Here is a 27,096-nt window from a genome sequence, read left to right on the forward strand (position 1 = left end):
CAATAGAATTCGTCCTAAAACTTAACAGAGAGGGGATAATAAAACAGACTTCTCTCCTAGGATGTTAATGTACCTTCGAATAGTGAAGGTAAACCCCCGCTACTCAATTCATCAACATAATATATTCCCCCAATGCAAAAGAACTCATGTCTAGTACGCATCGATCATCGCGTCCCATAAGGTTCTAAAATGCTTAACGAATTACCATCAATAATCCCAAACAAAATCGCTTTACCACTGACCGGACAATGGGGCATGGGAACGACAAGCGGCAGCAGCAGCAACACAACACGTCAGGATCCCAGGAACGAAATGGATCAAAGCATACGTGGAACGCAAAGGCGCAAAGTAATGAGCTCCAGAAACGACCGTATGGACGGCTGGCATGGACATCCAAATATTCTCACACCTCTCAACCGGGCCGGTAAACGGATTGCCTCGCGACATGACAACGCACTCACCGTTACCACCACGCGAGGGACGCCACGGTCAGATATTTATTTTCGTCTTCACCTTTTTCTCGCTCTCTCTCTCTCACTCTCTCTCCCGGTCGCGATAAACACTGTCAGCCAGCTGTCGGACTCGTTGACGTTGCCAAAACACGGCGACCCCGCCATACCAGTCCGCGGAACCAAACGCCACCACAACACGACACGGCCGAAAACAAATGCTAAAATTAAGCGCCCGGCTCATCCATCTTCTGTGTGCCCGGCGCGATGTCTTACTTTCCGCCGAGCACAATTCATCACCGCGCCTATATATGCGCGCGAGACGCGGGCTTTTCGGTGACGGTCCCGGCGATACCATTGAGTAGTGCGAGAGAAAGGAGTAGTGACACGCAACGGTCTCCAGACCGACCACTAGGGAATGGACTTACAGTGCTCCGGAATTGCCGCATTTTAAGCTTCATTTGGATCGCAATCATGCGCACGGGGGATTGACAACCATTTCATCGACAGCTAACGAGATTAATTAATTAAAATTTAATGGTTTTTCGGTCCCCGGGCCGTTCCCGTGGTCCAGCAGCTTCGTCTTAACAGCAACATAGTCTCCAAATGCACCTCTCTTCGGCAACTCCGTCTCTTACCTGGGGAGAGAAAGAAATATTTTAAAAAATTAATTAGCAAATGTTTGATTACTCCTTCTTGTTTCGAGTTTATTCTTTGCGGATAAAGATGGTTTATCTCTCACGTCCTCAAATCCTCTTTCTCTGTCGCTGTCAGAAGCGGTTTATCGTAATCCCATTAATCCAGCGAAACATAAAGAAGCGGGACATGACTCGATTGGCAAGTTATTCCGAAATTGCCTTCGAATCAGCAGCAGCCAAAAAGAGTAGCGTGAGAGACAGGAGGGGAAGGGCTGTTTCGCGAAAAACTGGTTTGATTTTTGTATTTGTGGCCCCTCAAAGACACGTACGTGACACCGGCCAGTGACAGTGGAAGTAACATTTTGAGGCAATCCCCTGACAGGTATCTAATCTGCGCGCGTATGTTTTGATCGAAGGCGGCGAAGAATTGCAGAACGAGCGAGCGAGCGAGCAAGTGGGGGTTTTGCGTTTTCTGAGGAATTGGGGTGGAGATCAGATTACTCACAAGCTGTAAAGTTGCGTTCTTGCTTGATCTACAGCGTAACAGAGGCAGATAGTTCTTTGGAATGACAATAAAGTTTAGAAAATCTACGCAGCAGCTATAGAAACCGATTAGTATCGAAGCTGGTCGCACGCAACTAACGATATCCCAGGATAGTTTTGATGCTGGTTTGTTGGTGCATGATATTCTACTATCAAAGCAACCATGTGTTTGATAGAACTTTCTAGCAAAAGATACACATAAAATTGCTTTAACATCATTTTGTTCCCTCTTCTACTACACTTTTTTCGTCTTTCTCAAGCCAATAAAGGTTTATCGGATTTATTTGTCACATTTTTACTGTAGAATAGTTTCCAATTTTATAATTTATTAGTACAGAAGACCTTGATTGGCAGCAACGTTAGTAACAATATTTGGGCATTTTTTGTGGTTTTGCTAGACAGGATGAACTTTCTGGCTATGGACAATATGTATTATAATGTTCAAAATCAAAACAAACTGAATTAAACTGGAAATGATATAAACGGTTAAACCAGCCTTCGATCTAAACTAATGTTCTGCTTTGAACATCTTTAAGCCTCTATTTCTACCAATTTCAACTGTTGCAACAAAACATCTACTACATGCCCTATAGAGAGATGATAAAATAATACCCTTAATAATAATTAATAAACCGCTCTCAAAGGGTCCTTTCACCAAGAAGAAATGCTTATATTAATACTTGATTTGGGTTTAGATTCAAAATTATATGGATTTTACTAGGTATACTGCATACAACTCGACAAATCAAAATTGTAATTGCAATTCCATCCAGAGCACAACGGAAACCGAAACAAACCCGATATGAGGCGCCGCCTGTTGTCGTGCGATGTAATATATTGATGCAAACACATATTTGCTCAGCGATCCTGGCCACCATGATTGCCTCCCTCTGCTCCCGGAATGGCTTCATCAAATTGTGTAAAACTCGATGTCCTACAACCAAATGGCCCGTGTTGCAGTCTAGCATCGAAGCGGCCAGAACGGACCAATGTTATGGAGCAACCGCGGAACCAAAAACCCCTTTTTACCGCAACCAAGTTCCTCAACGTCAGCAACGACTCGCTTGCTGGGTTTTATGAACTTTTCAAACAACTCGTCTCCTCGTCTTCGTCGTCGTCCTCGTCAACAGAGAGGACGCTTCCTCTTCCTCCTCGGTTGTAAACCCACAATTTCAGGCTATCCTGCAAGGCACACTGGAGTGTACGACGTACCGACGGCCCCTCTTCTCCCCATTGTCTGGCTGGCCCTTTTGCCGGTTAAATTATTCCTGGGTAGAAGTATTTGCGATTCATTCGTTTAAAATGAAAATTAAACGGACAAATAGAACCCCTCTAAACCCTTGCCAGCCAACCTGCAGGACGTATAGACACCCACACGCATACACAGAAACAATAGAAGCGATCGAGCAACGTTTATCGTCGTTCCATGCGATGCCAAAAGGGGCTCCCCCGTTTATTAAGCTGGTAAAAAGGAGGAAATACGAGGGGATATAGATTGCTATCCGGAGGTTAGGATAGGGGCTGCCACCAGCGAAAAACCGGAAGTCACAAGCAACCAACCAACCGGGCACCTAGTAGTAGCTGGATGCCAGAGGGAGCCCGTAGCCCGTAGCCGGGACTCTTTAATAGCCGAGCAGCCGTAATTCCGACGTTGCCACCGTTCGTCGCCGTTATCTAAACGCTGGATCGAGCTCCCCAAATTGACGCCAGTAGCCCTTTGCCGTCGTATTAAAGTTGCGCCAAATTTGAGACAAAACCGGCACTACTGCTGCCGATCCATTATTCCAGGGCAATCCAGGAGCCACCCATCAGTCCAAGAGGGACTTGTATTAATATCCCATAAGTGAGCTGGAGGAGCTGGAGAGCTCCATCGGACTATGGGATAGTAGGACTCCCTGCGCCCCTATTGAGCGGTCGTCGTCAACGTAGTAGACATCGTCTGGCACAAATGAAAACAAAATGGCGAAAACTTATAATATTAAATAAACACCATCGCCTGGTGGTGCCGGTTGCCGGGACGACGAATGGGTGTGTGTGTGTGAGTGGGGAGCGTCACATATAGAAGGGAGATCACAGGAACACGATAAGTTACCAGACATCCGTGGTGTGCATTTGGTGATATGGAGCTGAATTCCGGATTTTCGGGAGGGAGGCGAAAGAGCTATCTACTCTTCCTGGTGTCGGACGAATGTGTCTCTTCATTCCGGGATACTGGAGCATCACCACCCATATACACGGATCCACACACATTTGCTCGACAGTGATTAAACCATGAATGTGTATGTTAGCACAAGGGGTCTGCCTCTCTCCTTACTCCCGGACGGCTTGTCCGCTACGCCATAGTGACGATATTAAAAGCGTTCTAATTCAGGAATGTGGCATCGCTCATGTTTATCTTGCGTCCAGATTTAATAATGAAATCAAATGTGATGTTTCCTATTGCCGTTTGCTGAGTTTGCTAGTGGCGAGGCTGACCTAAAGAGATGCCCCGAGAGACATTGTGCGGAGTGGTGCGGAGGTACAAGGAACCTGAGACGACTGACGGAGGAGAGATCAAGATTTTGGTGCGGCAAAAAACCGAATGAGAGGCTGTCTTACTTCCGTTTCCTCTCACAGTCCGTATGGCCCCGATGGTGAGGGATCGAAAATGATGAGCTCATTCGGTTTTATGTCGCATTGGAGCATGGCAACATGGCACAACATCCGGTTCAATGAGTGGATTATCAGATAAGACACTTTATCGTCCCCGGTTTCAGGGTTGCTTCCCTTCTCCTTCCCTGCGAATACAAGGCATCTCGATAGCAAGCAGTATCTGGGGAAGGTATACATCTAGACATCAAGCATACAGATGTTGGACCATTGGCCATCGGCGTTAATCATTCGATTATACCGTATCATTTCATTCGCCGATGTTGGCCAAAACACTTGGTGTTAGGTACTTCTTTGTGAAGTTTCGTCTATTCTTTTAAAACTATTTTAACTTGTCTTTACTTTAACTGATCGAATGTTGGGTTGGTTGTTAGAGAGTCAAATTATCGTTGACTGAAAGTATCCAACTATACTGCCATTAATACTGGTGATGCATGCATGACTGACAGCTGGTACGCATCGGAGAGCATTGCATCGAGCATGTACAACATGTCATCACTCAACCGGTGGTCTACTCCGGGCGTTTTCATTATTCCGTATGCACCTGACAGGTGATCTAACTACGAGTGATGCATTCCAAATTCGTCGCCCCTCGAACGCTGCACTCAACGTAGGTGGTTGACGGAAGACATTCCACTAGACCACCTGAAGAATACCTGAATCAATGGACAACATGTTTAATGAATGAAATGCAGCGCCACGCGTTCAGCAACGTTTCAGACTACGACTGTCGCAGACATGGTCACCGAATGCATTAAAACCGTCTACAACGGTCGTCCTGCATTTAAATTCATTCCCATGGCGGCGTGTGCATTGGCCAAGATACGACAGAACACTAATGGCAGACTAATTATTATCTGCATCGGCCTGATCTACATATCGCCTCTTGGTGGCACTGAACTTATAAACTCCCCCAATGCGCCTCATTTTGGCAAACACTTTATAGGTAAAATAAAAACTGGTTCTACTGGTAGAATTCACCGCTTTTTTCATCTCCCTCTCTCTAGGAACACTCTTCTATCGCATTCGGCGTTGAATTCCGCTGCTGATCCGTAAAACCGATGGCGAAAAACGCAGACGCGCTACAAAATTGGGATCACTTTTAATGAAGCCGTCAGAAACAAAGCTCCCTCCGGAAGACTCCGCCGCCGATGGGACGATGGGAAGGAAAAGGCTCCATCAAGGAATTGAGAATTTTAATCAAAACTCGTTCGGCAGCACCCTCCCGACCCAAGAAGGCCCCTCGACCCCAACCGAGAATGATCACTTCCTGATACGTTCGACCGGAGGATAAGCTAATTTCTCGAGCGATTGGACAAACGTTTACCATTTCATTTGCTTATCCGATTCTTTTTATGATTGGTTTTTTGTGGGGGGTTCTTTGCTTCGTTTTCGTTTGGTAGGTAGCTTTGAATGTTTGACGAGGTTTTCTAAATTAGCTTCGATCGCGCTGGTGAATGTGAAAGGAATTCTGTTTTTTTTTCGATTTGGGGTTTGAAAAAGTTTTTTTCAGAGAGAACTCCGTGATGGTGTTGAAGGAAAGGGATAGCAACACCGCTGGCCACAGAAAAGCTCTAATGGCATTGATTAAGCTACAGGGGAACGCTAATTAATTAAATCAATTTTATCAGAATACAGTTATGATGGTCTGAGGACGGGTGCTGTTAACGCGATTACAGTAGCACATTTCCAGACAAAGTTCTGCATGGAACATGTTCTGCATATCGATGTAATTAATCTTACTTCTCGGCTGGTGAAGATGATGGAGCATAACTTTGTAGCAAAAACTGAACAGAGAAGCTTATACTAACGAAGCCGAAAAGGTGGGAAACAATGAAAATGTCTTTGAATCTTCTTTTAAGCACAAAATATGATAGAAATATAATTATACCTACTATTAACTTCAAACACTCTACTCATCTTCTAGTGTAATAATTAATTTGTTAAAATCTCATTTTCACTGTCCCAAAAGCTACGAAAGTGGCTTTTACAAACCAATCCAAACACTGAGCGATAAATTATGAAAATCTCGCCCACAGTAAACTGAAAAACTAAACGTTATTGTTTAAATCTTTTGCCCCAAAACTCTCGAAACAGCTCATTTGCAATCAAATTGAAACCAGTAGAGTTTGTTTTACTGGCCGGCCGCCGGGCGCATATGTTTTCGTTTCATTTAACAATCCGCCTGATCCGCCCATCTGCTAGTAGTGGTGGTGGTGATGGTGGATGCTGTGTGCTTGCCGCCACTCCGGCCATAGCCGGCTCTCTGTTTATCGACATTCGCACACATTCTTGTTCACAGCATAAATGATTTCGTTTTCTTTGTATGCTTCGTGCATACTAATGGGCGCAACGACACAGTCAACATTATGCAAATCGGGTGCCACGGGCCGCCGCCAGTGCCCGTGTCATCGAATCGTGGTGTGTTGAGCCTTTATAAAATACCAAAGTATAATGAGGAAGAGCCAAACCGAGCCCACAAAGCGGTCCCAGTGTTTTTTTTTTACCGGTACCCCAAAACCAGGGCTCGAGAAATTGGTTCCTCTATGGCAGCCACCACCGATGATGATATCGATAAATGTTCAGTGACCATTTATGGTAGAGGTCGACCTTCCCGAAAGTGTCAAGTTGCAGTTCGCTCACCGGAGTGTGTGTTTGGGTCAAGCGCTTTATGCACACTGTGCGGGCCTACCCTAGAAGCTGTCATTTTACGGAACACAACGCTTCATGTCAAAAAAAAAAGGGGGCGAGTTATTTTACGGATCAACCTCTGATGGAGCTGCTGCTGTTGCTGCTGCTGCTGCTGCTGCAGGAAAGACATTTTCGATGATAGCTATTGAGATATTCAAATTCACGAAACGATGCAAAGAATGCCGCATCAGGAACGCACACGCACACACATAAATGATAAGGCTCTAACCGAATTCGATGGGATTTCTAAGTCGAAATCCGAATAAATCTCATTGATTTCTCTATCATAGTCCAGCGACAGCGTCCTTTGTAGATGGCTTTATCGTACTTCTCGATCTTGATGATGGGACGCAGATCGTATTTCAAAGTAACACTAAGAACGTAAAGAATGTACCATTAGTATCGTACACCTTGGCTTGTAGTGTGTACTAACCGTATGGGCACTAGAAGGTAGAAACTATCCTCATGGAACCTTATACTGTGTGACCAGCCATACGTTACTCCAAGACTCAAAAAGAAGTCATAATTCTCGCGGAGCTGGTGAGTTTCGAAATTTATTATGGTCGTAACGGTGCATTATAAATAATATGTAATGGTAGCCATATTTTATTTCATGAATCGCTTACGTTTCTCCGCTTGAAGTATGATTTTGTGTGTCATTTGTCGTTACCTCAACAGGAACATTACTTTATTAGACCAGTTCTTAGGTGGCGTATTATTATGAATCTCTTTCATGTTATCACTCAAAACAAAATATACATTTAAGTATACTGAAACTAAATATATACTTGCTCGATGAAAGTGATAACATTTTAAAAGCATAAATAACCAATAACTAAAACAAGCCGTCCCGCGGTGACACTCAGTTCCCCCGTTGGCAACGTTTGACCACCTACCACTTTGCGAGCAAGAAAGCGAAATGTGTGTTTCCGCGTTTCTAAGATGTCTGTTATTTGTGGCACTCCATCAACACCTTCACCCAGGTTGCGGTAACCGCGCTTCGGGGCAGTTTTCGCAATGAAATCAACGATCTTAATACGATGCCGCGGCAAGGGCGGGTACCCATTTCGCCATAATCGCCGCGCACATACCACCGTTGAGGTATTTCCCCAAAAGCTACAATTTATCGCTGGACACAGCTGGACACAGCAATCCGCTGCGGACCTTACTAGCACTAGCAATTACTGCCAGGTAGTTTGCGAACGAAATTTCCCGCAGGTCACAGGAAGAAGGGTGATGCTGATGCTGATTGAAATTGCATGCCGATGCTTCCAATCCAATGTAAGATAGCATACATTATCACGCCGGGGAGTCAGTGACTGTTCGGCGCCAGCAGCATTTCACGCGAGATACTGCACTTGGTTTGTTTGAGTGAAACATGGTCCATGGAGTTATGTTAAATAATATTTCCATCTTGTTTGTAGCTGTTGTAGAAAATATCTTCGTTAAAAAGTGCGCATAAGATAATATAAAGTAGTAGTTCACTTTAAAGTAGTTTCTACAACTAACGCAGCGGCCGTACTACGCAAAACAACACAGTTAGCGCGCTTGGCTTGTAATCTAATTACAAAACTAGACACATTATTCATAATTACATCGTTAATAATTAAATACCATGGGATCAGTCGTGCATGGCGGTGGTGGTAGTAGTCGTTGTGAGCGGATGAAACTTTATCCTTTTACATACGGGTGCCCACCATTCACGCGCTTTAGAAGCGCCGATGATCTGCCGATGAGCAGAAGCAGAAGCGACAAGCTCCGTTGCTCCGGAAGCGCTTAAGGTGAGACCTGTGCCCAGGTTTGCGGCAACTCAAATCGCCCCTCAGGTGCACGTAGCACTGGCCAGCACCACCCATCATCATCTGCATCCTCCCTACGTGCCGTGGCCAGAGTAGCAGCTGAAGTGCGAAGCATAAACAGAAACGAGGACGGACGGAGGACGGAAACACTTTGACAAATTCCCCGTGAGGCAGTCGTGACTAGACGTGTAAAAAGTGGGACGATGCTTTTTGCGTTATGCAGCAATGCAACCACTATCACCAGCAGCAGCACCACCACCACCAGCACTGCCAGATGTCCCTCTACCTCGCTTTCACTTTCCTTCGCTTCGAGGTTTTAGCTGATAGCCGGGATAGGAGAAAGTATAGAGCACTATCAGGTGGAGCAGGAAACTCCAGTAATCTGTCGTTGGCGCCACCTGGTACGCTAGTTTTACTTAGGGTTACTAACTCTAGGGTTACTAACATAGATTTGCTTAGTTTTTCTAGCATGGCAAATTCTCTTTTTTTCTCCACCTTTTTTGCTGCTGTTGTTGATGAAACATAAACAAATAAATGGGAAATTGTTAATCTGCTTTCGCAGCAGCTGCATGTAACAATGGGCGAAAAGTAACGAGTTTTCATCCTTGCACGTTTAACGCCGTCGGTAAAGAAGCGGTTTACTGCGAGGTGAGGTTCTAAGACCTACCCAGGACGACGAGTTCTGCACGAGATAGCCCAGAACCTGGCAGGACGAGAAAGTTTTCAGGCAGCGATAAATCATCAATTTGCGTTGCGTTCTGAGACGATTCTTTGTGAGAATTTGCCTTCCATGGTGGTGGTAAGGTGGTTTTAATTAGTTTTCTCCGCTTTTTCCGCTATGCCCTGTTGTCTGTACGTTATCTGTTATGACAGACGCTGTAGCAAGTAGATCAATAGTCGTTTAATTGGTTTTTTTTATAAGTAGCAGACCATGTCGGTCATCGACAGCGATTGGTTGTGGTTTTATTTTAAATAACAGTTTATTATTAAATGATCACATTTGAAATCGATTTTTCTAGCCATAGTTAGTGAGTGTTATTACGCAAATATTTTGGCATAATTTTATATTTTTCTCAACAAATAATAATATTGAAGCGCATCAAAAATACCTTAATTTTCATATTGCTAGAAGGTGTTCAGAACGTTAATTAAATCAAGTAAGGACGAAACAGAAACTCAAAACATTCGAGAAAGAACAGAACATAGATAAATGTGCTGTCGACTTGCATCTAGAGCACATTTAATCAATAAAACGTCCAATTATCCAGTTGCACGTCGGTGGACTAAACTACTTAGTTCACTCCGCCTCCAGATATCGCTCAGCCATAGTAACAGTACCAGATGAAAAGCTCATTATTTCAGATTCAATTCTGGCCCTTAGCACTGTAGAGATAGAGATTGTTTGAAATCAAGAATCGCATTGAGAAACCATCGGGCTTAATTGAGACCGCGGGCCATCGATTTGTTGACAATATACTATTGCCCAACAGTCCGTTCGTGGGTGCACTCGAAAGTGACTTATACCTGTAGACCATTATAAATTGTGTCCTTTCTAAAGCAGTAAACCTGATCATAATTGGCCGGAACCGTTACATTTTGATTCAGTCATTTTTTCTAACTAAAATATTAATACACTTCAACCTAAAAGATAAAGGTAGGTGCTCGACCTCTTTTCGCTTCAAAATAAAACAATTTTTGGACAAAACAATGTCAACAAACACAAAAATGAAGAATTCTTCAAAAAGCTATCGAATGAAGAGGATAGCTGTTAAAAATATTTTTCTGCACATTGCCATGCAGATCAGCAACTAAGCTTCCTTAGCGATCATTTTACGAGCATAACGATGAAAGATGCTCCCCCCCAAAACCCTTCGCAACTGCCAATTCTCAGTCGAGAGTGTTAATAATATGCACGCATTCCTCAAGCGCGAGAAGAAACAACCACAAAAAACAAAAAAACAAGCAAAAACCATTAATGACAATGTAGTAGCGGTAAATTAGAAAGGTACCACCACCATCACACACGGTACCGGGGCATCAAAAGATGGACCAGCAAGCACCAGATGACGACACCTGGTGGTCATGGTATTCCCGGAAAATCGCGATGAAAAAAAGAAACCCAACAAACCCTCGACACTTTACACGCGCTATGTACATGTTTCTCATGACTACACACACGGCGTTTCTTCTTGCGCTATCCTTCAACATCTCATTTGCATGTCATGCTAATTCCCCCACTTCTCGGTTTCCCGGTAATGTTCGCGACGATCTGCGTCCGAGGCTCTGCGCAACATACCACCTTCTGTGTAGCTGTAAAAGACACCAACTTCTCGGTTGCAATCACTAGGTAAGGCCAGACCTGGCGCGCGCGCTTGCTTTTCTGCGTCACTAAAACAACAGCCCCGTCGTAGGTAGGATACTGTGGCTGAGAAATGTTCGGTTTTATGGCTCGAAAATCACCATCTCCGGACAACGTGGACCTAGCACGATCGGCGGCAACATACCATCGTCGATCGTAATGACCGCAGCAGCAGCAGCAACAGCAGCAGCGCGCGCGACCGCAAAACTATGCCCGATGAAAACGCTTTTATTAGTGGCATAATGTTTTGCCGAAACACGATAAAATGCGGAGTGCCATATAAAGTGCCATAAACCTGTGTCGTGGCAAGGGGGGAAGTGGCCGAGGTCCTAGAACACACCCCGAAGGGTGAGGAAACACTATCTCGTAAATCAGAGAAAGCCAGACGCAACATGCGTCGTACCCCAAAACCACCACCGGACAAATAGAGTCGCCCTTTTTTCGGTGGCAGAAACCACCACCGCCACCATCATGTGACAGAAGTGCGTGGTCCAGCCTACTCCGTGTTCTTGGGGGTCTCATTTGTTCCCTGTTTGTGACTCATAAAACAACGGGAGAGAGAGCGATATAGTGTGTAGTAGGTCTTTCTCCCAATCAGAAAATGAAACAACACAAAACGCAGATACGCAGAACGCAGAGCGAGAATCGCTGCCAAAATCAGGTGTGTACCCGGGTTATGTTAACAACCGAAGTACGTCGAATTGGCGTCGCCATAAAAATGCTCTCTGCCCTGTTGTGTCCAGACAGACAGACAGCACCAACTGGGCGACGAATACACACACACGCGTCAGACTGGGCTGGACTCCCCAGGACTGGTTTGATTCAAATATAATTACAAGACGAGCGTAAAACGAAGCGACATCAAGAACCGTGCCAAATGCCGAGGGCCACGAAACAACAGGCAACAGAACACATCGCAATCACCTCCATGTTCCGAACCCCGGCCCTGGCTCGCTGTGTGGATAGTTAAAAAGTGATGTAGCGCATGCAAATACACAACATAACCGTGACTCTCTTTCTCCAAACCTTCCTCCACTATGCTCTCTTCCTGCTGGTGTTCTTTACGCCTTCTACAACGTACAGTTATTCGTGGAGGGCGAGACTCAGGTGCGTACCAGGTATGTCACCCAAACGCCACCACGCCAGACAATGCCAGAATGTGTGTGTGTGGGGTTGATGTTTGACGCGATACTTTCAGGGTGGGAGGATTTTTTTTCTCCATTTTTATTATACCTTGCTTGTGCCTGTTTACTACCATGCGACGCCATGTCACAAATCAGGCACAATGTGGAGGAGAAATAATTAAATTGTAGGCACGCTGTACACAAACCCGAAGCGCCCAGGAATATGACGGGGTTCGGTAGTCAAAATCAACGTTTAATTGCATTTCGAAACAAATGATTGGCATCCGCAATTGCCTTTTAGATTGTCTGTTTTTTTAATGATTGGTCATGTTACTGTTTTAATTAAAAAAATCATACTATTTCAAGACGCAAATTATTTTCTATTTTTTTAAAGCTGTTAACATCGATCTTGTTTTCTATATTATTTGAAACAAACATTAGTATTGGATCGAATAAAGACTCTACGTAATATGATCATTGATTGTCTGTCTTTTTAATGATGATGTGACTGTTTTAATTTTCATACTACTTCGATACGCAAATTATTTTCTATTTTTTTAAAGATGTTAATATTAAACTTCAATTCAAAAATTTGAACATCATTTAATACAAACATTAGTATCTGATCGAATAAAGATTTTGCATAATTTGATCGAAATTATTTAATTGAACTATACCTATAAAATAAAAACTCTCTTAGTCATTGTGGAACAAATGAATACTATATTCCATAGTACACAAAATTCACCATACTGGATAACAGAGTGGATAATCTCTTGGCTTAGTAACACGATAGATTTAAAGTATTTGCATTAAATTTTACTTCTAACGAATCTTTTAGTACCATAATCAATGCTACACTACTTTCTGTAACGATGTTGTGTATCCCTAGCAATGTGCAGGGGCTCTGACATTTAAAAAGTCTTTGTACGAGATTTATAGAACTTATTTGCTACCAGATTACCAGATTTGAGTGATAAGAATAAGCAACGCAAATTCTTTTCTTTTCTTAAGTGTCTGAAATGTTTGTAATCATGTTTTTCTTCCTTAAATCGTGTTATTTTTCAGAACCTATTTGTATCAGAAAGCCGAAGAGCTGCTTGATACGGGCTTGTATAACACAATAAAGTCAAAGCCTTGCTGCTCACATGCTGGTACACATGTACCATCACCGAGCCCCAGTAAATGCTCTTTATGACCTCTCGGTGTGTGAACTTCTTAGACAACATAATCATGGGCAACATGATATAAGCCATACCATACCACATGCTGCACGTGGTGCATGTGCCAGGCATTCCCTTCCGAAACAACCGACGACGTGTGAACGCGACGCTGCTGCCGATGCTGAAGCTGAATTGTTTTACGACACTCCACCCATAAGAGACCCGCTCTCTCTCTCGGGCTGAGCAGCACCACTCCACTATCACTCCGAAAGGGCTTCATTTGAAAAGGTCACAATTTATCAATAAACAAATGCGGCGGCTCTACCGGGCTCTAGCCGCGTATCGGGGAGTCTTTGGAGCAATTCAAATGTGACACATTTCGGCACCAGAAGTTTCCCAAAAACCAGACCTCTAGGCGCACAGATACGACGGCCGAAGTAAGAAATGCCGACGCCACTTCTTCGCTCTAATGCCTGCCCATTCCATATAGTCAAAGGGTCATGTTCTTCTTCGTGTTCGTCTTTTCAACATCGCGCAGCTATAGCCCTCTAAGGCGCACTTAACAGTTGAGCTTAATTCAAATTTATGATCGCTCACAGGCCCTACACGTACTTCCCACTCGAAGAGCGGGCATGCGGCATAATTCATCCCCGATTGAGAAGTGCGTTTTTGGGTTTGGGCGTGAAAATGAAAACTACTCTCACTCGTCGCCGCCACCATCGTTTCTTGCCAGGCTAATCCGATTACTTCGACACCGTTGGGGCTGCTATGGAGTCTGTGGTATGCAAGATGAAGCAATACTTCGAGCGCGTTGCCAGATAAAGAAATGTCAAGTGCTTTTTGACAGCTTCATCGGTTCTTTGGGTTGCTATTGGGATACTCATCCAAAACAAACAGTTGTACAACTCTATGATAGCATAAACAAATCGCAGCTCGAAACACGATATGAAGTATATCCTCAATACTGGAATCTTTGAGGTTGTCTTACTCCTAGAAAGGGTAAGTCAAAATTAAAGGCATAGTTACGGACTTTATATTAATTTGAGTAACTTTTATACTTTAAAATGTATAAATCTAATAGCTAATCGAAAAAGCCGGCGATTTTGGTCAATATTTCAATTCTAACAACAACGGATATCGTTCCAAGATATCCATTGGAAAATGAGGAGAAAGGTTACGATAACAGCCAAAAAACAGAACAGGTTAAGATACTCCCACACCCCTTGGGGACCTTGGGTCATCCCACAAACAATATTTTACGAAACTTAATCACTCAATTGCCACGATTTCATAAGACCGATGTCAAAAAATCCCCCAACGCCCATCAAGCGAATCAAAGTCAATCGTAAAATTGAAAACAATATGTGGCACATGCCGGCAGGCAGATCGGCGACCGGGGTTTCTTCTTGGGTGATCCCCCGGGTCTCTGGCCATCCAACGTGTACATATCCGTTACGTTAAATAGTGCGTAAATTGATATCCAATTTACAGCTTTCTGTTTTCTTAATGATCGTAATTCAGTGACAAACACAGACACGAACCACCAATGCCGCCGGATTATTGCCGGAAAGCGAAAGAATTCTGCGTGAAATATATGTGTCAGCAGCATGCACCGTTGCACCACCACCACGACGCGGTGCATCGGTGCGCTAAATTCGATGCAAATAAATGCCGCTCCTTAGCCACCTCTCCTTCCCGACTGACTGGACAGGACGACTTTAAGGCCGAGAGAAATCGATATCCTTTCCCTGTCCCGAAACACCGGCCACGGCTATTATCAGGCGCCTTTTCCAACAGTCCCACAGACCCCGTGAACAAGCTACTATCTCAGCATGGCCTGGCACAGAGACAGACAGACAGACAGTAACCTCGGCGACGGCGAGAGGATTGAAAAGTGATTCCCGAATTGCCCGGATGACTGCACTCCGGGCCGTGCCGAGAGGAGAGGTTAAAATTTTATGGCTCATTCGCTTAATCACGTTGATCATATCGGATTGCCGGGGTGGCCCTCTCCGGTACATGTTCGACGTCACCATCGTCGACGTCGCCTGCGTCGTCGTCCAAATTAAAGCTTTAAATAAAGATCATCCACCTTTCACGACGATCAACGCCCGAAGCTTTCGCCTCTTCCTTGTGGCTTCTCGAGGAGGGAAAAAGGATGCGGCCGATCTTATTTTTTATGACCCGGCCGGCGTGTCATAAAGTTGTCGAATAACATTATTCAATCAGTAACATACACATTCTCCGCCTCGAAGGGCCTCGCCTTGGCACAGTTGGTTCGCTTAGTAAGTGATTTCTTTGAGACATCAGTAGTCCGTACGCACAGCAACACAGATGGGAGGAGAGGTAGTGAGCGGAGTGAGTGAGAACGGAGCATAGAAGGGATAGAAGCTGCCGGAAATGACGGAACACACCTTGACGAATCAATAATTGATTAAGTAATGGTCCGCTGATTGAGTCATTATTGAAAGCAATGAAATTATCAACTTACTGATTTTCATCTTAATTAGGGAGAGTGTGTTCGAAACCTGGACAACGTTTTAACTGGTTTTTGGTCACAAGTTCTGTCTCGAAGAAGCGTTTGCTTCGGTGCTTCTAGGCTTTGTGAAACACTTGATATATTTAGGAAAGAGCTTCACTTTTTTTTTTAATTTTTAGGGTTTTTAATCATATTCTCATTTTTGTTTTCAACTTAATGTTTCAACTTAAACAACCTAGAATGCGTCTAAATATTCGTACATTTTGAGTGGCTTACTGCTTAAATTCTTATCCCGCGTCGACTGTTATTGAAATTATTAACCGAAGGTAAAAAAAAGGGTTTCTAGACATACCCCCAAAAGAATAGGACATTTTTCCTAATAAATAAATAGCTATATTATTTAGTAACTAGCTGATTTTCCCGATTTCATACGGTTATACAGTTGTATCTCAACTACCATTGGTTTTCTTTCATTGGTTTCACTTTTCTTATAGTGTTTATAAAATAATATCATTTGCAGACGCTAGACTTCGCAATCGCATTACTATAAGAGCGTGGGAGTAGAAGATGCCTAGCAAAACTATAAAAATTTGAAAGATATTGTGATTTAAGATCTTAACGGCAGTCACTCCACAGTTAACCCATACCGATTCTCGCATATTTGGAATTGTGCCTGTAATGAATTAAAATTTCGTTTAAACTAACAAACTAATGCGCACGAAGCATGCGATATCATGTGTATCAAAGCTCAAATTTACTGATTCCATTATTTCGTCGAATGTCAATGATGCAAAAATCAAGATTAGGTGCAACTTTTACTAACATTGTTTGACCATTATAAAATTTGACAAAATAAATATTTTATGATCTATGAGAGCCTCTAAAACGGAAACGATAACCATAATGTTCTAGAATGGGTTTCAATCTTTGAAGTTGTATGGAGACCCCATCGCAGGGTCTTGTTACTATTTGTAAGATAATTTTATGAAATTGCATGAATAATTGAAATGCCACATCATCAGATGATTCACAAAAATATCGCAACAACCGGAAACAGCATGTCGGCAAAGGCAAGGCGATAGTGAGTACAGAAGAATATGACGGCATATTTTTGTAACTAAACACTACCTCTTTTATGTTGGTTGCTTGTAGATAACCGTTACAGTACACTTTTGTGCACGATTCGCATTCACCGAAAACTGAGATTGAGCGTTTCACGTCGTCCCGTCGTTGACTCGTCCATCTCGGGACTGGTCTGAGTCACGAAGAGCGCAATTGTTATTAGTAAGCGTTCATGGCTCCTGTTGTGGTCCCTGAGGTTACGAAGAGATGTTCAGAATTTGGCTTATTTTTATATTGCAGACTGTACGACGTTTAAAATCCGAGTGAAATCTTTCTATATGAATTAATGACTGATTAAAAGAAAATTTATCTCATTCAAAATCATATCTAATTTATCATTATTTTAATTTATCTAATTCAAAATCTTAAAACAGCTCATCTCATTAATATAGTAAAAGCATCCTCAACTAAAGTATTCGTCTTAAGGCACAAAAAAGTACGCGCAGAGTAATCAAAACTTTGCAGATAAAAGCAACACAATCGCCGCTCAACAAATATTACAAATACAACGCTCGCATACGAAATGGTGAAGGCGAAGAGAAAACTTAAAGTTTTCCATTCCACGGGCTCCATAGACTGTAACAAAAAAAAAAACACGCAGAGTGCGGGGTACGAATAAACCTCGCTCAACTCAACACCTGAAACACCACCCACTGCTGCCAGCGGTCGACGCTTTTTGTTTTTTTGCTGCACAAAGAACACAGAACAAGCGGAGTCGTGCTCCTTCTCCTCGGGCTGAAGGGGTGTTGAAAACAAAACCCTTGGTGCGACCCAGGGAGACACTCAACCACCACCACGGACAAGGAAGCAGCAGGAGCAGTATCCTCGCACCCCAAATGCTCCAAACTCCAAAGGTGTGTGTGTGGTGGGAAGGGACAAACAAAAACAATACACAAACCTTGGACACTGTTGGCATGCTGGCCCGGGGGGGAGACCATACACCATCAAGCCAGACGACGTTTCACGAATGCACATCACGTGAGGGAGCAAATTAGGCAGTAAGGCCACAAAATGGCGGTGATGGCGGCCCGGTGACTGGGATGCGCACACACAGACACACCGAACGGTGTGTCTTTGTCTCGTTTGTTTTGCGCGAAAAAGGACGACGACGACGACGCGACGCGTCCTGTAACCGAATACACACCGTCAGCATGCCGTTCCTCGAGGCGGAAAAGCGAATTTCCACCACCAGCGACCAAGCGTTTGGTTATGGCGCGTGTGTATTCTCCGGACAATAACTTCCGCCCTTCATTTGGGTTCCATTTGCTTTTTTGTTACAATTTCCATTCTCAGCAGCGCCGTGTGTGTGTGTGCAGGTGAAGAAGTGGTGAGAAGTAGCTGCTGGTGATGGTGGAGACGCCTTTTTTCATAACAACAGAGAAAAGCGATTGCATGTCTGAGGGGATTTTGTGTTGGGGATTTTCACGTACTTCCGAGGACCCCAGGTACCAGCAGCGCTTCAAAGGTTGGCTGGCTGGCCGCGGGAAATGAAGAAAAGTGTTCCTTTGCCAACTCCCCCCCGTCATCATCATGCTCCTTTCCCTCGCATAAACATGGCGCGAGACACAAACGCAAGACAATTCAGCAACTTCCTGCACCCCTCATTCTCGAATGCTCCCCAACTATTTTTCCACCGTAAAAACGGTGGAAAAAGGAGGGAAATAGAGGACTGAAATGAGTTTAATGATCATTTTTCTTCGTTCGCTTCGTTCGCCCAGGACGAATGGAGGCGCATTTTTCTCTCTTGGGCGCCTGACCTTTGGGGTTGCGATGAAAATGGCGACGAAGAAGCGCTCGCACACACACACGCGCGTGCACGTGTACGAGGAGGTATGCGAGCCGAATGTCCGGTCCGATTCGGGTGCTACTCGTCCTTATCTTCCAGCACCCCCTCTCCTCTCCCCTCTGACTGCCGAACAGATGGTGTGACGACAGCGGTCGAGCGAGCGTTGCCATAACCCCATTTTCCTGCAGTTCGTGGAGTCCCGCTGTTGCCACCAACAACGCCGCCAACCAACGCCAACCAAGATCAAGTTCAAGATAACGGACCACCCGAAACGAGCCGCGAAGGGGATGGAATGAAAATGGTCTAAATGGTTGCACGTTGGTCGGTTTGGGGGGGGGGGGGGGCTGGAACGGAAAAAGAATCTAACACGTCCTCGGTTCGGGGTTTCGGTGTGTGTTGCAGTGGAAATGCTGTTTTTGGGCCTGGGGGTGGGAGACGGACACCCCCGAAGTCTATCGGAGTGTACACTGTCGAAGGTGGAACACGTGCGTGTGTCTGGGGATGTTTCAACCCCTCATAGACCCAAAAACGGAACTGGGGAACTGTTGTTAGATTACGGGCCGACGCGAAGAAGGAAAGCATTTTACGTCGTAAGCACACACCGGGCACACCGGGCACAGTGTACAATGGAAAAATCGATCCAGGAAGAATCAATAAAAGTTGCTCGGAGGTCGGGAGCTATAAAACAGCGTACTTGGATAAGGGATAACAAAAGTGGCTTTATGCTTTGCAGAAAAATGGCTGCAAAGGTTTGCTTGCAGATAAGACAGTATAACTTGGTTTTATGCACCTTACTTTGATTTAGGATTTTCTGAAGTATTGTAAAATGAAAATAGTCCAGAAGGATACAAACAGAAGCGTGAAACAAAGAGTAAAAAATAGAGAAAAAATCAAGGAAAAGGTGCTAAATTGTTCCAAACCAACATTATAAAGCAAACAGAAAGGTAGCAGTACAATATTCCAACTTTAATGCTAAGAACTGTTAAGGCGAATTATCGTTGCATTGCGTTCGTATATCAGTGAAATAAATATGCAATAGTTTCATTGCGCTGCATTTGTTATATACTTGAATGGAATTTAAAATGTTCTCCAGCTGCCTTGCGATTGTGGTAAGCATTCGTGTATCAGAGCAGAGCGTGTACCAGAAATATATTACAAGACATCAAATGATAAAGTTAATCAATTAATAAAAGAACACAAAGACATAAATAAATCAAAAAACAAACAAATGGGATGTACAGAACTGATAAATAAATTTGTTGTGCCTTCTATAATTAGTGTTTCATCTTGAAGGTTTTACTTTTCATGGAGAATTGTGACTTTGATTTGATATTTTATTTATTAGCCATTGTTTACTGGAGTTTTTCTTACACCATACATTTTCGTCCTTAAATTCCTTATTTTCTTACAACAAAAATAGTAAAATCCTGGCTTAGTACAATAAAAACTGCCACGTTTGCGCGCGACCCTTTTGTGATAAAATATTAGCCAGGGCTTTCTCCGCGCGCCAGTTTATGGTGCGCGCCACCTTGAAGGTAAACATTCGTATTTTATGTCCCTGCAACGTCGTCGGCGCAGCCAACCCTGAATGAATATTTCAACTTTAATGCTTCGCTCCCCACCACAGAGCATAGAAGGCGTCGTCCTCGTCCTGGAGTTCTAAGCAAAACACGAAAATCGAAGGTGGACCATCACGCAGCAGGCGCTGTCGCCCACGGAGCCACCACCAGGAGACAATCTTAGGGCTACCGGGGGCCCTCGCAAAATTGTAAGAAAGAACAAACTATCAGAATGCGGTGGCCGGGTGTTCTTGGGACGGAAATTCTCCGAAGGGAAGAAGCGCGAAATTGGTTCTCTCCCTCCTTAGGATATGCCAAAGGAGCGACCTTCTACACCACACACACACACACAAACCGAGCGTCTTGTCCAGCAAGTCATAAATTACGAAACGGACCGAAGAGAGGGAATTATTGATCTTTTTTTTTTGGCAACAGGAAAGTAAGGAAGTGGTAGCACGGCGGACTGGGGCATAAAACCAACAGAAATCGCGAAGGGACGTCTTCGAGGAAAGGCACATTTTCGGACCGAAAAAACAATGTTTACCAGACCCGTTAAACCGGGTGGCGCAGGGGGTTTGGCATAAATTATGGACATGGCGTTGAGTTTGGCCGTCGGAACCCCGGGAACAATAGGCAAATAAATGAAGAATTAAAGGTAATCAATTCCACCTGCTACCCACAAACTGACATCCATTTATCGACCACGTCGACCGAGGGCGCCAAGAAAAGCCTGCAGCTTCCCGCGTTGCTTTAACGGGAAGCTGGATTTCACTACCGGATCTTTAAAGAAGGATCGATAAGAAAATCGGGAAGCGTCCAGTGGATGCTTGTATATATTCTTGGCGTGGCGGCGAGAACTTGGCTTCGAATCACTGGCAATACATGTCCGGTGAGTTCCGTTCTTACGGGGCAGCAAGCGCCATCTATAGACTTCAGGATTTATCTTTTAATTCAAATCTCTTATTAAAAAAGTTTGTCCATAAACAAGGCAGGCCCGCCAGAGCAAGTGGCCGGATCAGTGAAATGGTGGTCCGCGGAGGTCCCCCTCTTGCGCCATAAAGCGCTCCACGACAAAGACGGACCATTCGAACCCCCGGTCGATGCTAGGAAATGTTCCAGCCGAACATTCCACTGCCCGAATGAATCGAAGTTTGGCGGCACTTTCGACTTCGCAAACTGAAACTATCGCTATGAATGTGGAACGAAAGGCACACGTTCGCTGTGAAAAGTGAGGTAACAACAGCTTTCCCTAATGTTCACAAAACACATACGAGCGTTGGTCGGTTGAAGGCAGGAAAATGGGAAATATGATTGAGTTAGCGAGATATTTGGTGATGTTCGACCTGATGGTCGAACGTAATTCCAACTTTATATTGCCCGAAGTATTGGAGAAACGGGCTGGAACGATGTTCCGATAATGGGCAACAGATTGTAAAGGACCCCCGGAGCAATACTTCAATCTTAGAGCATACGGTGTGCAGCAAGAAACCAAAGTCGAGGAAGGGGATATAACCTACCCGTCCCTCCCTAGGAAGTCCCTTCCTTGGCCCTCCCTAGGAAGTCCCTTCGTGGAAGAAAGTTGTGAAGGTATGACTCACATCCTAACGTGAGGTTGAACAAAGCGAAGCGTAAATTCGCGTAAACAAGGGTCAAAGTTTCGGAGCCGGGGTATCGGAGTGAAAACTTTTTCCTCGCCATTTTTCGGGACCCACATTTTCTCCGCTCAAGTGTATCATTCGGAGTTGGTTTGGTTGTTGAGATGTTTCTTCAAAAGTTGAACGGCGCTCCTACTGGACTCCAAGGGGGGGAGCGGTGTTATGCTTTGAAAATGTAGGAAATATTAGCCTTTTATCGACCAAACTCACACCCAATGAACCAAAGAGATTGGGTTTTAAAGCAAAACATTCAAGTCAAGCGTTCAAAAACGGGCAGATGAAGCTATTTGCGCCTGTCTGACAATGAACTGATTTACATTTGTTTTCCGTTCCTGTTCCTTGCATGTAAGGAGGGGAAAGCCAAATATTTTCTTTACTTTTCTTTACATTTGTTACAATTTCGTTTAAAATGGTAACGGAATGTCTTGTTTCGTTCATTCTTTAGCATGTTTCTAACTCGTATATTAGTTAACACTTTCATGTAATATGTTCATATTATGTTATTGCAAGTAAAACATCAATTTACCTAAAAGTTTCAAATATTTTTTTATAAATATGCACATAAAGAATACATTGCATGGGTCTTGCTCGCAGACTAATGTTTATAGTAAAAGAAACGAAACCACAAAATATGTTTCTTACAAAAATTTAAAAAAAATAATATAGTAATAATTTATAATTAATTTTATAACTAATTTTAATAATAAAAATAATAATAAAATTAATTACAAAAGAAAACTAGCCACAGAAAAACTCAGTGATGAAGGGAAAACTAAAGGAAATTATTATTCTTGCAATTTACTATTCCATGAATTAAAAAAGTAGACAAAAAAAACTAAAATTTGCGTATTATGCAATGTTGCAAATTTACTGTAATGAATGCCAGTAATATCAGAAAACGAAAGCGATATTCAAATATAGCTGATAGCAAACACATTAAAACACCTTTTTGTTCGCACTAATCAACTATAGACCTCACATAATCTAAATCACTCCTGATGTGTTGAACGTCTCACAACAACCCAAGACACTCCCTGGAGTGCTACCACTTTATCAAATAAATCCCAAAGAAAAACTCAATCCCCAATGTACCAATACTCCAATTACTGCTTCCGGTTTTACCATTCTCTCTCACGCAACGAAATGCGTTACTTCAAGACAACAACCTCCAGACTTCGGCTCCAGCTTCAGCAGCAGCAGCATAACTTTAGATTGTCATTTCCACAATTTCGGTTTCTCGACGCGCTTTTAATCGTGCAATCAACGGCAAACGGCCACCGCTATGGCACCGGCTCCTCTTCTGTCTGTCTATCTGCGTATCTGTCTGGCTGTGTCCCTCCCTCTCAACAAGGACCCCAGGAAAACTGTCGTTTAATTCGGGTAATTTCCATTAAATTCCATCTCTGCGCTGCTCGACGAAGCAACTAAGACAACACCGTTAACAAGCGAACCAGCACCAGCAGCAGCAGCAGCCAGGGAACCAGGAAATTATTCTTATCATCCCAGCCACTAGCTAGGTAGCCAACGGGAACTTTCCCCTGGCTCGCCAGCAAGCAAGCCAGCCAGCCAGTAAATGAATATCATTATGATGTCTTCCCAAAGACGAGAAGCGAACGCAACCGCATTCAGCAGCAACGACGACAACGTTGTGCCCTCGCGAAACAAGGGAACGAACCTGTGCCTCTTTGCGAAAAATATGATCCGGACAACGAGATACCGTTGCAAGTTCCGCGCAAGTCCCCAAAAATCTTGAACACTGTGGCTGTCGTGTGCTGCCGGTGTTGGGCAAGATAATTTTATGCAGATAAGTATCTTTTAATTCCGTAGCCCCCGGCCCCGTGACCGTATATTCCACCGCACGGCTTCCAACAAGCGGAAGATGCTGGAGAAGAATTGCACACAAGTAAATTCATTAGTAACTGAAACCCACTCCCCCGTGCGACCCGTCAACGACCACCTTCGCCGGGCAGAAGTCTGCAACGTCTTTGCGAAGTCGTTCAAATTGTTTGTTTCGCGATTTCTCGTTGGGTTCCCGAGATGATGTTTGTGCGATGTTCGATAAGCGCAGAATTTCCCCCTCGGGGTCCCTGGGTACCGGAGACCGGAAACGAAGAAGATGATGATCTCTCAAGCCGCTCAGCTCAAGCGGAGTTGTTGTGGTGTCACGTCCACCACGGCGCCGGCAACTTTGATCTCAATTACTCTTCGCACCGCGGCCCGAGGAAATACGTCGTGAACACACGCCGCACCCCCGGCGGTGCCTCTGAGGGCTCCAAAAGCTCCTCAAAAAGGTTCCTCCACAGGTCCAACTCGTCTACACAGAACAGATAAATTAAAACAAAAGTCGAGACCGGCTTGAGAGCGTCCCCGCGTGTCGTGGCCTCCGGAACGACGGGGACTTTCCACTTATTGGTGTGCAAGGTCTGGCGCTCGCTGGCGAGATGCCCAAAAACCCTTGCACAGGGCTGGACCGGTCGGATCGTCTGATGACCCCTGGAAGATGCAGCTACGAAGAACGGGCTACGAGCGGAACAAGATGCTCGGTTTCGTGTGCGAAAAGAAAATAACAAGAAGCATAACAGCTTCACAACGAAAACGCCAAAGAGACAGAGAGAGCCAGAGAGCCTTGAGCCAAGGACACAGCACCTCAGGACCGCGGTAAGTTGGTGCGCTGAGGACGAGGACCGGCGACTGCTGATAAATCAACCGGCTTACGGTGGAAGGGCTCTTAAATTAAATTAAACAATTTCTTCTATACCACTTCCGTCAGCTTTGCACGTCTTAAGGACAGTGTCTTTGGCATTCCCCGTTCTGTTGCTGTGCTACGATGGCGACACAAATTACTTTCGCCAGTTAGCTGCCATGGCCATGACCCGCACCGCTCTGCTCGGTGATAATGAGCACCTCCTCCGCACCTCGCAATAGATCGACGAAGCAAACCGTTTCGAAGAAAAAGTACTAGGTACTTAATCTGATTGATGTCACCTAGATGACGTTGTTAAATTAATTAAGAAGTTGCAGATAGTTACTGGCGTTAAAGTTCACGCGGTGTAATCGGTGAGGGACGTTACCGGTTAGTACTTTTGTTTCGCGACGGAAAATCGTTGCTCTCCTCGGCACTTAACTTTAATGAACCATTTTGTGCAAGTCTCGGTCGTGTTAAAGGAGTAGTAACTCTTCTAGAGTAGCCTACTACGGTTTTGATTCACAATTACAGTCCGACACTTACCTTGGACAGTCGGTGAAAGGATCAATCCCAGGCACACCATCAGCAGCATGATCCGGTAATCCATGGTTGACTTGATGGACGCTTCCTGGTACCTGCTGTATCAACGAGGCTCATTGAGTGATCCTTCCAGGATTCGTGCACTTAACACACGCGACACACCACAACGCGGCAACACTTTTGCAACATCGGCGCTCGACTCTTCGGTCGATCTCACAAACGATCTCGTGATCGCTTCACAATAGATATTTTAATACACGCACACGCACACTCCCGCGTCTGGATTCGTTCACTCGATCTACAGAGCTGCTTCTAATACACACGACATACACGGACACGTACACAAAAACACACACTTTTGACGACGTTGATCGCAGGTCATTATTTCCATATTTTCAACCGAAAAGCCGCAACCGCAGCCACAATCGAAGGGAAGGCCATGTGTACTGGAGGTATGACCATCTTCTGGCCGACAAATCGAAGCAAACACCGACAAACACCCCGCGGGCGAGCACCCTACAGCAACTGGAATGTAAGAGCTGATGATGTGCCTGGCACCGTCACCGGCTTCGTCGCGTCGCGTATATAATTGGTCCAGGGGACCTGGTCTCTCGGAGACCCTTTTCTTTGCTGCCGCAGGACACGGCCACCTTTTTTCTCTAGAGGCGATCCTCCAAGAAGCAGCAACACACCGTGTCTCAACCACAACACACACTCTTCTTCTCCTACTTGTCTTACCGGTTGCCGGGTTTTTTTGGTAACGAATTTGTTTACCAAATAATCTTCTATTTACACAAGAGTGATGGCGTTGCCTCGCTAGTTGGCTGCCTTGTTTCCGTCGTCTTCGTTGCTGCTGCTGCTATTGCTGTCGAAGGTACAGACGATTCTCATCGACGTTCTTCCGAAGACGCCGCCACCGCGTTCTGGAAATAATATGCGAGACAAGAAAAAAAGGGTTTTAATTTATGGGAGCAAAAGTCTGGCGGGATGTCTGGAGAAGGAGAATGGTGGATTCATAATTCTAGCTCACGCTATAAATACATTCCTTTTCAGATCGTTATTCGCTACCGCCGGGCACGCTGAGTTGTTGTCAAGGCGATCGACATTTGGAAGGATCAGCCTGCTGCGCCTCCGGGAGTCTATAATTTGCAATCTTCTTTGGTATGGACAACGAAAACCATATGCGGTTGCAGCAAATTGTGATTTGATAAATGAAATATTACCAAAGATTAGTGGAGCGAATTGTGAAGCCGAACTTCTGTCGACATTCCAAAAACAAAGTTGCATGTTGATTGCCAAAGCAGAAGACAGCAGCCGTCACACTCGTCGACGGCGTTAAACCGAAAAAAGAACACCAAAAAAGCATTCCAATAAAGTAAAAGTACGCGCCACTTGCATGGCACGTAGGCAGCGAGCGAAAAGTGCATTTTCGAGCAACATTCTGGAGAGCTTCCTCCAGAACACCGACGTTCGACGACCGTCTAACACCGAGCGCAAGCAGGAATGCCAACTTTTCCGAAATAAAACAGACATTCGGATTGACAGGGACAGATCGCTACGGTCGGACGGACAGACGACGATGCCCTTTGGTTTTGGTTGGACCGAAAACCAGGACACAGCGACCACCCTTTGGAACATATGCCACATACACCACCGAATCCGATGACGGAGGAGGCCAAAGAAAGAGAGAGAAACAGAGCAGCGAAAAGTACTGGATCCGTTGAAGCAGATGGAACCAGATGGCCGGCAACAAGACAGTTTCATTACTGTTTGCCGCGAGTTCAAAATTTTATCTCCGTGAGTGACAGTAAGATGAAAGGCGCGCATTCCATAAAAATGGGTGTTCGAAAACAC

General features: G+C 44.6%; 1 protein-coding gene across 1 annotated transcript in view; it reads right to left on the bottom strand.

Moving 5' to 3' along the window:
- The window catches only part of LOC125954245 (protein sax-3-like), a 60,188-nt gene extending 34,157 nt beyond the window's left edge, over positions 1-26,031 (bottom strand). Inside the window, 1 exon segment of the mRNA XM_049684381.1 lies at positions 25,246-26,031. Within this exon segment, the coding sequence (XP_049540338.1) occupies positions 25,246-25,309 (64 nt within the window). The 5' untranslated portion in view covers positions 25,310-26,031.
- Between the last annotated feature and the right edge of the window lie 1,065 nt (positions 26,032-27,096).

This window comes from Anopheles darlingi, chromosome 3 (genome assembly GCF_943734745.1).
Source record: "Anopheles darlingi chromosome 3, idAnoDarlMG_H_01, whole genome shotgun sequence".
Taxonomy (NCBI): Eukaryota; Metazoa; Arthropoda; class Insecta; order Diptera; family Culicidae; genus Anopheles; species Anopheles darlingi.